This window comes from Oncorhynchus masou, unplaced genomic scaffold (genome assembly GCF_036934945.1).
Source record: "Oncorhynchus masou masou isolate Uvic2021 unplaced genomic scaffold, UVic_Omas_1.1 unplaced_scaffold_768, whole genome shotgun sequence".
NCBI classification, from domain to species: Eukaryota; Metazoa; Chordata; class Actinopteri; order Salmoniformes; family Salmonidae; genus Oncorhynchus; species Oncorhynchus masou.
In genome coordinates, this window is record NW_027014146.1 from 130,001 (window position 1) to 145,000 (window position 15,000).

General features: G+C 41.9%; 1 protein-coding gene across 1 annotated transcript in view; it reads right to left on the minus strand.

Annotated features, from left to right (window-relative positions):
* Nucleotides 1-15,000, minus strand: part of LOC135537406 (retinal-specific phospholipid-transporting ATPase ABCA4-like) — a gene marked incomplete at its 5' end in the record, with an annotated part of 113,541 nt that overhangs the window by 70,944 nt on the left and 27,597 nt on the right. Inside the window, 6 exon segments of the mRNA XM_064963576.1 lie at nt 2,288-2,380; nt 6,542-6,746; nt 8,010-8,231; nt 10,706-10,804; nt 11,118-11,241; nt 11,824-12,000. Coding sequence (XP_064819648.1) covers nt 2,288-2,380; nt 6,542-6,746; nt 8,010-8,231; nt 10,706-10,804; nt 11,118-11,241; nt 11,824-12,000 — 920 coding nt within the window.

The window sequence follows — 15,000 nt, forward strand, 5'->3', positions numbered from 1 at the left end:
CTATTTATGATCCTATTGTTCATATACTGTCTATATATGATTATAATATTCATATACTGTCTATATATGATTATAATATTCATATACTGTCTATATATGATTATAATATTCATATACTGTCTATATATGATTATACTATTCATATACTGTCTATACATGATTATACTATTCATATACTGTCTATATATGATTATAATATTCATATACTGTCTACATATGATTATAATATGTATATACTGTCTATACATGATTATACTATTCATATACTGTCTATATATGATTATAATAGTCATATACTGTCTATATATGATTATAATAGTAATATACTGTCTATATATGATTATATAGTTCATATACTGTCTATATATGATTATAATATTCATATACTGTCTATATATGATTATAATATTCATATACTGTCTATATATGATTATATAGTTCATATACTGTCTATATATGATTATAATATTCATATACTGTCTATATATGATTATAATAGTAATATACTGTCTGTATATGATTATATAGTTCATATACTGTCTATATATGATTATAATATTCATATACTGTCTATATATGATTATAATATTCATATACTGTCTATATATGATTATAATATTCATATACTGTCTATATATGATTATAATATTCATATACTGTCTATATATGATTATATAGTTCATATACTGTCTATATATGATTATAATATTCATATACTGTCTATATATGATTATATAGTTCATATACTGTCTATATATGATTATAATATTCATATACTGTCTATATATGATTATAATATTCATATACTGTCTATATATGATTATATAGTTCATATACTGTCTATATATGATTATAATATTCATATACTGTCTATATATGATTATATAGTTCATATACTGTCTATATATGATTATAATATTCATATACTGTCTATATATGATTATAATATTCATATACTGTCTATATATGATTATAATATTCATATACTGTCTATATATGATTATAATATTCATATACTGTCTCTATATGATTATAATATTCATATACTGTCTATATATGATTCTAATATTCATATACTGTTAATACATGATTATAATATTCATATACTGTCTATATATGATTATAATATTCATATACTGTCTATATATGATTATAATATTCATATACTGTCTATATATGATTATAATATTCATATACTGTCTATATATTATTATAATATTCATATACTGTCTATATATGATTATAATATTCATATACTGTCTCTATATGATTATAATATTCATATACTGTCTATATATGATTATAATATTCATATACTGTTAATACATGATTATAATATTCATATACTGTCTATATATGATTATAATATTCATATACTGTTAATACATGATTATAATATTCATATACTGTCTACATATGATTATAATATGTATATACTGTTAATATATGATTATACTATTCATATACTGTCTATATATGATTATAATATTCATATACTGTCTATATATGATTATACTATTCATATACTGTCTATATATGATTATAATATTCATATACTGTCTATATATGATTATAATATTCATATACTGTCTACATATGATTATAATATTCATATACTGTCTATATATGATTATACTATTCATATACTGTCTACATATGATTATACTATTCATATACTGTCTATATATGATTATAATATTCATATACTGTCTATATATGATTATAATATTCATATACTGTCTATATATGATTATACTATTTTGCTGCTGCAGAAGCATGTGGACTGGGCATCCTGAAGGTGTAACACATTGTATTAATGAAATAAACCAGACCAGTGTGTTGTTGTTATCTTCTCGACAAAACAAGAACACTTCTGTTCAGATGTTCGATAGACAAACAGACTTTGACCATCTCAGACAAAGTGTCCTGAAGAACAACTAGTGGTTACAGTACAACTTAACCAACTTATCTGACAGTACCAGCACAGTCACCCTGTCTAATGACACTTATAGTGGACAGTCACCCTGTCTAATGACACTTATAGTGGACAGTCACCCTGTCTAATGACACTTATAGTGGACAGTCACCCTGTCTAATGACACTTATAGAGACAGAGACCAGACTAAAGACACTTATAGAGACAGAGACCAGACTAAAGACACTTATAGAGACAGAGACCAGACTAAAGACACTTATAGAGACAGAGACCTAACTAAAGACACTTATAGTGGACAGAGACCTGACTGAAGACACTAATAGAGACAGAGACCTGACTAAAGATACTAACCTGAGTCTGGAATGTTGGAGAGGGCGGGTTCAGACCTTTGCCAATAGGAGGGCTGGAATGGGAAGTAGAATGGTCGTCCAATCCCATACTGACCTGGAGAGAGGAGGGAGGGGTTTTATTATACAGTACTGTATCCATTTTAGTAAACAACGACAGTGTGATGCCACTTGCAGGTGTCATGGAGTCCGAGTCTCCTTAGGCTAACCCTAACCACTGCACCAATAAGGGTTAACTACGGCTCTGATAAGGGTTAACTACGGCACCGATAAGGGTTAACTACGGCACCGATAAGGGTTAACTACGGCTCCGATAAGGGTTAACTACGGCACCGATAAGGGTTAACTACGGCTCCGATAAGGGTTAACTACGGCTCCGATAAGGGTTAACTACGGCTCCGATAAGGGTGAACTACGGCTCCGATAAGGGTTAACTACGGCACCGATAAGGGTTAACTACGGCTCCGATAAGGGTGAACTACGGCTCCGATAAGGGTTAACTACGGCTCCGATAAGGGTTAACTACGGCTCCGATAAGGGTTAACTACGGCTCCGATAAGGGTTAACTACGGCACCAATAAGGGTTAACTACGGCACCGATAAGGGTTAACTACGGCACCGATAAGGGTTAACTACGGCTCCAATAAGGGTTAACTACGGCTCCGATAAGGGTTAACTACGGCTCCAATAAGGGTTAACTACGGCTCCAATAAGGGTTAACTACGGCTCCAATAAGGGTTAACTACGGCTCCAATAAGGGTTAACTACGGCTCCAATAAGGGTTAACTACGGCTCCAATAAGGGTTAACTATGGCTCCAATAAGGGTTAACTACGGCTCCAATAAGGGTGAACTACGGCTCCAATAAGGGTTAACTACGGCTCCAATAAGGGTTAACTATGGCTCCAATAAGGGTTAACTATGGCTCCGATAAGGGTTAACTACGGCTCCGATAAGGGTTAACTACGGCTCCGATAAGGGTTAACTACGGCTCCAATAAGGGTTAACTACGGCTCCAATAAGGGTGAACTACGGCTCCAATAAGGGTTAACTACGGCTCCAATAAGGGTTAACTACGGCTCCAATAAGGGTTAACTACGGCTCCGATAAGGGTTAACTACGGCTCCAATAAGGGTTAACTACGGCTCCAATAAGGGTTAACTATGGCTCCAATAAGGGTTAACTACGGCTCCGATAAGGGTTAACTACGGCTCCAATAAGGGTTAACTACGGCTCCAATAAGGGTTAACTATGGCTCCAATAAGGTTTATGGCTCAGTTATGGGTTAACCCTTTACACTCCTGGTAATTGGCTCGGGCTACATTGCAATGTTTCTTACAGAATAAATATGAAAAAACATATTTATAATCATGGTAGCAATTGAAAGAAAACCATTTACAGATCCTGGGAAAATTATGAGACCAAATTTGAGGACACAACAGTTCACTTGACACAAGAATAAACCAGACACTACACTGTTGATTTTATGTGCATTTTAGATTTTGTGTACTTTTCGCACATTTGTTGATAACCAAATCTGAAAATACTTTGAAATCATTCAGTAATAATAACATGAATGGGGAATGTGGGGTAGGTAAGACAAAACATTTACCAGGGTTTGAGTGAGAGGACGAACCGGTGTTTCCAAGTGGCAACACACACCTTTCCAAAATGTGTATGGTTCCTAAGTCATTTCAATGCACATTTATGACTCAAAAGAAGAGTCTTCAACTATAAAGTTTTTTTTTTGAGCTCTCCGAGCTGTGACCGTTGAGGAACTAGAGCAAACACACTTGTAGTTGTTTTGTTTGGAACACAACGTTGCATCCCTGCCATCACACAATTACTGTTGTTGTTTACGCGTCATTTGAAAGATTGTTCTATTGTCAACATGACGAGCTAAGTTATAAAATAGGATCTTACAGTGTTAGGCTTTTATTTTATTTATTTATTTTTTATGTCACCATGTAGGCAAGTTGAGAACAAGTTCTCATTTACAATTGCGACCTGGCCAAGATAAAGCAAAGCAGTTCGACACATACAACAACACAGAGTTACACATGGAGTAAAACAAACATACAGTCAATAATACAGTATCAACAAGTCTATATACAATGTGAGCAAATGAGGTGAGATAAGGGAGGTAAAGGCAAAAAAAGGCCATGGTGGCAAAGTAAATACAATATAGCAAGTAAAACACTGAAATGGTAGATTTGTAATGGAAGAATGTGGAAATTAGAAATAAAAATAATGGGGTGCAAAGGAGCAAAATAAATCAATCAATCAAATAAAATAAATACAGTAGGGAAAGAGGTTGCTGTTTTGGCTAAATTATAGGTGAGCTATGTACAGGTGCAGTAATCTGTGAGCTGCTCTGACAGCTGGTGCTTAAAGCTAGTGAGGGAGATAAGTGTTTCCAGTTTCAGTGATTTTTGTAGTTCGTTCCAGTCATTGGCAGCAGAGAACTGGAAGGAGAGGTGGCCAAAGAAAGAATTGGTTTTGGGGGTGACTAGAGAGATATACCTGCTGGAGCGTGTGCTACAGGTGGGAGATGCTATGGTGACCAGCGAGCTGAGATAAGGGGGGAATTTACCTAGCAGGGTCTTGTAGATGACATGGAGCCAGTGGGTTTGACGACGAGTATGAAGCGAGGGCCAGCCAACGAGAGCGTACAGTTTGCAGTGGTGGGTAGTATATGGGGCTTTGGTGACTAAACGGATTGCACTGTGATAGACTGCATCCAGTTCATTGAATAGGGTATTGTCACTTTGTAAATGACATCGCCAAAGTCGAGGATCGGTAGGATGGTCAGTTTTACGAGAGTATGTTTGGCAGCATGAGTGAAGGAGGCTTTGTTGCGAAATAGGAAGCCAATTCTAGATTTAACTTTGGATTGGAGATGTTTGATGTGGGTCTGGAAGGAGAGTTTACAGTCTAACCAGACACCTAGGTATTTGTAGTTGTCCACGTATGTCAGAGCCGTCCAGAGTCGTGATGTTGGACAGGCTTTCATAAGGCGATTCAGACAAACTGATGCTAATTTTGATGCGGATAGAAAGGAGTCTTCAGTGAATTCAGGCGAATTTCCATGACAAAGTTTCTGGACAATAGACAGACATAGGCTCCGTTCAGAACAACCCAGGGTATGATGCCATGTTATTTTGTTACTGTTGGCCTACATCAAACATAGTGGTCATAAATGTTGACACTGTATATGACATAGGTTTTATGATATGGAAATGTGAAGTGCACATTTGAACTCACAGGTGTTTGACTTGTTTGTAACTTGACTTCAACGCGGTATTTATTATCATCCTCAACGTCTTATCTTCCAAAATACATACAGTTATCTGAATTTACAGCATTTCCTCACTCGGACAGCAAAAACGTGCAAAAGTTGACCAATTAGCGGAAGGGATGGAGGGCAACTTTTTGTCGCGCACCAGTGTGTGTGTGTGTGTGTGCGTGTGTGTGTGTGTGTGTGTGTGTGTGTGTGTGTGTGTGTGTGGTGCTCAAATTCAGAACAGCTGTCAGTTTAAAAACCCATATAGCGCTGTGAAGCGCAGAGCCAGAGGTCTGACCTCAGTTGTAGCATGCTACTGGACATCCACTGCTTTCCAATGTAGGCGCTTATCTATGACCAATTCTACCATTGGCCGGAGGGATGAGGGAAAAGCTGTAGCTTCGTGGTGCTCAAGGTCAGAATGTCTGTCAGTCAAAACCCTGTGAAGCCTGAGCTCCAACGTATAGCATGTTACTGTGCAGCAAAGGAGGTTGGTGGCACCTTGCTTGGTGGAGGACGGGTTCGTGGTAATAGCTGGAGCGGAATCTGCGGAATGGTATCAAATAAATCAAACACGTGTGATTGATGCCATTCCACAAACTCCGTTGGGGCGCCAGAGTAGCCTAGTGGTTAGAGCGTTGGTCTGGCGACCGGAAGGTTGCAAGCTCAAGCCCCTCGAGCTGACAAGGTACAAATCTGTTGTTCTGCCCCTGAACAGACAGTTAACCCCACTGTTCCTAGGCCGTCATTGAAAATAAGAATTTGTTCTTAACTGACTTGCCTAGTTAAATAAATAAAGGTTCCAGACATTATTATGAGCCAACTGCCACTGTGTTCCAATTTAGGTGCTTTATCAGTGATCAATTCTGCTATTTTAAACCCATATACGGGTACTATTTTATTTTTATTTTTGGCTTACTCTACAAACACACAGAAACACACAAACCCCGAAACACAACCCCGCACTCCCTCTAACCTGGGAAGACGTTGTCAAGGTACCATGCCAGGAAGCCATAGAGCACGGCGTCAAACATCATCATGCCTATGGAGGTGAAGAAGGAGTAGGCATCGCCCTCTAGTGGACTGGTGCCGATATTGTCCCACTGCAGACCCAGGCCCTGCTCCTCATAACGTGACAGGTACTCCGTCCCAAACCCAAACGCTACTGGGGACAGCAGACTCTGAGGGGAAACACACAGGTACAGGCAGAAAATCACTCTATTGATCTATGTGTGAGGAATGAGGGGATGTTATATACCAGACTGAGGGGATGTTATGTTATATACCAGACTGAGGGGATGTTATATACCAGACTGAGGGGATGTTATGTTATATACCAGACTGAGGGGATGTTATGTTATATACCAGACTGAGGGGATGTTATATACCAGACTGAGGGGATGTTGTGTTATATACCAGACTGAGGGGATGTTATGTTATATACCAGACTGAGGGGATGTTATGTTATATACTAGACTGAGGGGGTGGGATGTTATATACCAGACTGAGGGGATGTTATGTTATATACCAGACTGAGGGGATGTTATGTTATATACCAGACTGAGGGGATGTTATGTTATATACCAGACTGAGGGTTGAGGGGATGTTATGTTATATACCAGACTGAGGGGATGTTATGTTATATACCAGACTGAGGGGATGTTATGTTATATACTAGACTGAGGGGATGTTATGTTATATACCAGACTGAGGGTTGAGGGGATGTTATGTTATATACCAGACTGAGGGGATGTTATGTTATATAACAGACTGAGGGGATGTTATGTTATATACCAGACTGAGGGGATGTTATGTTATATACTAGACTGAGGGGATGTTATGTTATATACCAGACTGAGGGGATGTTATGTTATATACCAGACTGAGGGGATGTTATGTTATATACCAGACTGAGGGGATGTTATGTTATATACCAGACTTAGGGGGTGTTATGTTATATACCAGACTGGGGGGATGTTATGTTATATACCAGACTGAGGGGATGTTATGTTATATACCAGACTGAGGGGATGTTATGTTATATACCAGACTCAGGGTTGAGGGGATGTTATGTTATATACCAGACTCAGGGTTGAGGGGATGTTATGTTATATACCAGACTGAGGGGATGTTATGTTATATAACAGACTGAGGGGATGTTATGTTATATACCAGACTCAGGGTTGAGGGGATGTTATGTAATATACCAGACTGAGGGGATGTTATGTTATATACTAGACTGAGGGGATGTTATGTAATATACCAGACTGAGGGGATGTTATGTTATATACCAGACTGAGGGGATGTTATGTTATATACCAGACTGAGGGGGTGTTATGTTATATACCAGACTGAGGGGATGTTATGTTATATACCAGACTGAGGGGATGTTATGTTATATACCAGACTGGGGGTTGGTATAGGGTTAGTGTTGGTCAAAGTACCGCTGTGATCTTGGCGTTCTTGGTGATGCGGTCCTGCCAGGCCACACAGAGGATGTGGGGCAGGTAGAGGGTGAAGTAGATGATACCACTGCAGGCTGCAGCCAGGTTGGCCTTGTTGAAGAACACACTGAGAAGGAAACACTGCATGATGGTGGCCATGGTGAACGTCAGGAGGAACAGGAACACGACCAACGGGTTGGAGTAGTTCAACACTTTACCAGCCTGATGGAGAAATGGGGGGGGTTAACACAGTTAATACAATGTCAGCCCTTTCTTTATGCACTTCTAAAGACAGTCCACTTGATGGCGATACTGTATACCAAAAAAAACTGCCAAACACCCTCTGGTAGAGAAGGACAACCCTCTCCATACACCCTCTGGTAGAGAAGAACAACCCTCTCCATACACCCTCTGGTAGAGAAGGACAACCCTCTCCATACACCCTCTGGTAGAGAAGAACAACCCTCTCCATACACCCTCTGGTAGGGAAGGACAACCCTCTCCATACACCCTCTGGTAGAGAAGAACAACCTTCTCCATACACCCTCTGGTAGGGAAGGACAACCCTCTCCATACACCCTCTGGTAGAGAAGGACAACCCTCTCCATACACCCTCTGGTAGAGATGGACAACCCTCTCCATACACCCTCTGGTAGAGAAGGACAACCCTCTCCATACACCCTCTGGTAGGGAAGGACAACCCTCTCCATACACCCTCTGGTAGAGAAGGACAACCCTCTCCATACACCCTCTGGTAGAGAAGGACAACCCTCTCCATACACCCTCTGGTAGAGAAGGACAACCCTCTCCATACACCCTCTGGTAGAGAAGGACAACCCTCTCCATACACCCTCTGGTAGAGAAGAACAACCCTCTCCATACACCCTCTGGTAGAGAAGGACAACCCTCTCCATACACCCTCTGGTAGAGAAGGACAACCCTCTCCATACACCCTCTGGTAGAGAAGAACAACCCTCTCCATACACCCTCTGGTAGAGAAGGACAACCCTTTCCATACACCCTCTGGTAGGGATGGACAACCCTCTCCATACACCCTCTGGTAGAGAAGGACAACCCTCTCCATACACCCTCTGGTAGAGATGGACAACCCTCTCCATACACCCTCTGGTAGGGATGGACAACCCTCTCCATACACCCTCTGGTAGAGAAGGACAACCCTCTCCATACACCCTCTGGTAGAGAAGGACAACCCTCTCCATACACCCTCTGGTAGAGAAGGACAACCCTCTCCAAACACCCTCTGGTAGAGAAGGACTACCCTCTCCATACACCCTCTGGTAGGGAAGGACAACCCTCTCCATACACCCTCTGGTAGAGAAGGACAACCCTCTCCATACACCCTCTGGTAGAGAAGGACAACCCTCTCCATACACCCTCTGGTAGAGAAGGACAACACTCTCCATACACCCTCTGGTAGAGAAGGACAACCCTCTCCATACACCCTCTGGTAGAGAAGGACAACCCTCTCCATACACCCTCTGGTAGAGAAGGACAACCCTATCCAAACACCCTCTGGTAGAGAAGGACAACCCTCTCCATACACCCTCTGGTAGAGAAGGACAACCCTCTCCATACACCCTCTGGTAGAGAAGGACAACCCTCTCCATACACCCTCTGGTAGGGAAGGACAACCCTCTCCATACACCCTCTGGTAGGGAAGGACAACCCTCTCCATACACCCTCTGGTAGAGAAGGACAACCCTCTCCATACACCCTCTGGTAGAGAAGGACAACCCTCTCCATACACCCTCTGGTAGAGAAGGACAACCCTCTCCATACACCCTCTGGTAGGGAAGGACAACCCTCTCCATACACCCTCTGGTAGGGAAGGACTACCCTCTCCATACACCCTCTGGTAGAGAAGGACAACCCTCTCCATACACCCTCTGGTAGGGAAGGACAACCCTCTCCATACACCCTCTGGTAGGGAAGGACTACCCTCTCCAAACACCCTCTGGTAGAGAAGGACTACCCTCTCCATACACCCTCTGGTAGGGAAGGACTACCCTCTCCAAACACCCTCTGGTAGAGAAGGACTACCCTCTCCATACACCCTCTGGTAGGGAAGGACTACCCTCTCCATACACCCTCTGGTAGGGAAGGACTACCCTCTCCATACACCCTCTGGTAGAGAAGGACTACCCTCTCCATACACCCTCTGGTAGGGAAGGACTACCCTCTCCAAACACCCTCTGGTAGAGAAGGACTACCCTCTCCATACACCCTCTGGTAGAGAAGGACTACCCTCTCCATACACCCTCTGGTAGAGAAGGACTACCCTCTCCATACACCCTCTGGTAGAGAAGGACTACCCTCTCCATACACCCTCTGGTAGGGAAGGACAACCCTCTCCATACACCCTCTGGTAGGGAAGGACTACCCTCTCCATACACCCTCTGGTAGAGAAGAACAACACTCTCCCTTTCTGTTGTTTCCTTCCCCTCTTCGGTCTCGCCATAATAATGGCCGCCATTAGAGCTGTGCAGGCAGTCATCATCATAACCTGTCTATGAACCAAGTATACCTCCCTCTCTGCCTACCCTCATCCCCATCTCCCATCCTCCTCGCCATGATGATATCTTTGAGCAGGGCAGTGCTGGCCCTCACCATGATGAAGCTGTCTATAAACCAGGTGTACCACCCCTCCTCTCCTCCCCTCCTCTCTCCATCCTCACCATAATAATCAGTGTGAGCAGGGCTGTGCTGGCGGTCATCATGATGAAGCTGTCTATAAACCAGGTGTACCAGATCACTCCGTTGGTCACTCCCATGGCCTGCAAGAACACAACAGAACAAAATAGAACACAACAGAACAAAATAGAACACAACAGAACAAAATAGAACACAACACAACAAAATAGAACACAACAAAACAAAATAGAACACAACACAACAAAATAGAACACAACACAACAAAATAGAATACAACAAAATAGAACACAACAACACAAAATAGAACACAACACAACAAAATAGAACACAACACAAATACAAACAAATAGAGAACATTCATTGTCCATTAAAACATTTAATAAAATTGACGTTTTTTTTCAGTTCTCGTTTAAAACAATGGACAATGTTTTTTACCTTGAGTGTCTCTTTGAGGCGTAGCTCCTTCTCCAGAACAATGCTCTTCACTGTCATAGACACAGAGTAGATCCACGCTAGCACCATGAAGATAGGGAAACACCGGTTCAGAGTCAACATGAAGCTAGAAGAGGAGAGAAGAGAGGAGGAGGAGAGGAAGAGAGAGAGAGACAGAGAGAGAGAGAGAGAGAGAGACACAGAGAAAGACAGAGACAGAGACAGAGAGGTACAGAGAGAGAGACAGAGACAGAGAGTGAGACAGCGACAGAGAGAGAGAGGCACAGAGACAGAGACAGAGAGAGAGACAGAGAGAGAGAGAGACAGAGAGAGAGACAGACACAGAGAGAGAGAGAGAGAAGAACATTTTTATAAATATTAAGATCAGTGTTTTCTAAGTACAGTCAATCCTGGAGTACCAATGTGACTGCCCATGTTAGCTCTAACCCAGCACTAACGCACCTCCCAGAGGGCAAAGCTGGTTGGAATAACATAATTACAACCTGCTTTCAACCAGATGATCAGCCAGCTTTACCTGTTGGGCTGATTGAACTAATCAACTCATCATCGAAGACCTTAATGAACTAAGTAACTCACACCGGAAACCATTACAACCAGAACCTTTACATATACAGTCCGTTGAACCTAACAATCTGATTGGCCGTGAGACAGATTGGTGAGGTGACGGACATGTGTGTGGGCCACTCACAGGTCGTCTACATAGCAGGGGTATGGCATCTGTTGTACGTAGACTCCCAGGGGCCAGTCGTGTCCCGTCTGTATCTTCAGTATGCCATGCTCTACCATGTCCTGTAGATAGGCAAAGCCACCCCAGATATACCTCAGATCCTCCATAGGGTCTGCTCTGGGACCAGGGTCCCAATACCTGGGGAGGGAGGGAGGGTTAATCATTTGGCACAAATCCGGACTACAAAAATCTAATTGATCCCCTCAAAATTGGTAAATATCACATTTGCTGACAGAAACGAGGTGTTCCTTTGCGCAATTTATATCACCCCCCCCCCCCCAGAATCCCCATATTACTCAGAGGAGACCCCCCCCCAGAATCCCCATATTTCTCAGAGGAGATCTCCCCCCCCCCCCTCAGAATCCCCATATTTCTCAGAGGTGATCTTCCCCAGCCTTGAGGAAGAGATGTGCCATTTCCAGGCCCAGGGAAATGTGCTCATCTGTGGAGCCACAAACGCGCGCACAGGAACACTACCTGATCTAACGAGCACACGAGGGGACAGCTTCATTACAGGCCATAGTGTTTCTAACTGTCTTCATCTCCACCATAGAAACAACAGTGACAGACCACACAAGGGGACAGCTTCATTACAGGCCATAGTGTCTCTAACTGTCTTCCTCTCCCCCATAGAAACAACAGTGACAGACCACACGAGGGGACAGCTTCATTACAGGCCATAGTGTTTCTAACTGTCTTCATCTCCCCCATAGAAACAACAGTGACAGACCACACGAGGGGACAGCTTCATTACAGGCCATAGTGTCTCTAACTGTCTTCATCTCCCCCATAGAAACAACAGTGACAGACCACACAAGGGGACAGCTTCATTACAGGCCATAGTGTCTCTAACTGTCTTCATCTCCCCCATAGAAACAACAGTGACAGACCACACGAGGGGACAGCTTCATTACAGGCCATACTGTTTCTAACTGTCTTCATCTCCCCCATAGAAACAACAGTGACAGACCACACGAGGGGACAGCTTCATTACAGGCCATAGTGTCTCTAACTGTCTTCATCTCCCCCATAGAAACAACAGGGACAGCTTCATTACAGGCCATAGTGTTTCTAACTGTCTTCATCTCCCCCATAGAAACAACAGTGACGGCACCGTCGACAACAACGGAAGGGATCTGTTGCAGCTCTGTAGAAGATCTGTTGCAGCTCTGTAGAAGCTCTGTTGAGACAGAGAGTGAGACAGCGACAGAAAGAGAGAAGCTCTGTAGAAGCTCTGTTGCAGCTCTGTAGAAGCTCTGTAGAAGCCTGGGTCTGTACTTTGTCAATGGTAGGTTACGGGGGGGACTCTTTGGGGAGATTCACCTGTTGCTCACCTCTTGGCCACAGTACAGTAGACTATATGATCACAGACATTGACCCTTTCTCTCTCAGCTCATTCACTGTCAAGCCACTAACACCTCTGTCTGATCACAGCCAAATTACGTTGTTCCTCAAAAGAACAGACATGGAAACAACCAGACATTCACAGTCCAGTAAGCAGTACAACATCAGACATTCCTACAGATGGGCCCAAAATAGCACAGAAGATACCAGAAAGCAACCAGAAACCAAAATATCCAAACACTCTTAGATAACTTTCTGGATTCCACATTCACTCACAGTAACGAAGGCATCAATCTGGCAGTAAAAACATCAACTATATATTCAGGCAAACGGCAAAAGAAGCACAATTGAAATTGATTAAAAAATCAATTTAAAAAAAGACCACAGATGACAACTGGTTTGATGCAGATTGTAAAGTTATAAGGAAAAAACTTAGAACACCTCCAACCTAAAACACAGAGACCCAAATAATGGTGAACTATGCCTTCATTACTGTGAGACTTTAAAACCCTATAAACGTAACACTCAGAACCAGAAAAGCACAGTACAACAGCAAGCAGCTGACTCTAATTGAGGAGTCCATAAACACACACAACTTCTGGCAAAATTGGAAAAAAAAAAAAAATCTAAACAATAGGAATTAGCGATACAAAATGGTGACATATGGACAACCACCTTTAAAACACTCTACAACACTGTTCAAATTGACACAAATGCAGAACAACGCCAAATTCATGAGAAGTTGGATGGATTAGAAAGAGCTATAAAGGACAATCAAAATCCACTGGACTCCCCAATTACTGACCGGGAGCTCTATAAGAAACTTCAGGCTCTCAAATTTAAAAAGGCATGCGGACCTGATGGCATCCTAAATGAGATGCTCAAACTCACTAGTGCAAAATTTCAATTGGCTTAAAACTGTTTAATTTGATCCTGAGTGTAGGTTATTTCCCTGACATCTGGAATCAAGGACTCATAACCCCAATCTTTAAGAATGGAGACAGATTTGACCCTAACAATTACAGAGGCATTTGTGTGAACAGCAACCTGGGGAAGGCTTTCTGTAGTATTATCAATGTAAGAGTTATAAACTTCCTTAATAAGCACAATGTCTTGAGTAAAAGCCAAATTGGATTTATACCAAAACATCTCACAACTGATCATATTTACACCCTACACACCCTGATAGATAAACATGTCCACCAACATAATACCAAAATATACGCTTGCTTTATCGACTTCCAAAAAGCATTTGATTCTATTTGGCAAACAGGACTGTTCTACAAAGTTATTGAAAGTGGTGTAGGGGGTAAAACATAACATAATTAAATCAATGTATACTGGCAATACGTGCAGCATTAAAATTGGCAAGAAAAAAAAATTCTTTAACCAGGTGCAGGGCCTTCGCCAGGGTTGCAATCTGAGCCCTGCACTCTTCAATATTTACATTAACGAATTGGCCACTATTCTAGAAAAATCCTCAGCCCCTGGTGTTAGTCTCCACAATTCAGAAGTTAAATGCCTACTCTTCGCAGATGACCTATGCCTGCTGTCACCCACAACACATGGAATACAGCAGAGCTTGGACCTGCTAGAGCAGTAGTGCCAGACCTGGGCCATGGCAGTAAACCCCAAAAATGATGATTTTCCAGAGAAGATTCAGATCTCAGGGAATTAGACCAAAGTTCTCAATTGGTACAAAATATATAGCGTACTGCACACACTATAATTACTGAGGTTTAAAAATAAGCTCAACTGGACACCTTAATGAGGCAGTGCATGAACTGAGAGAGA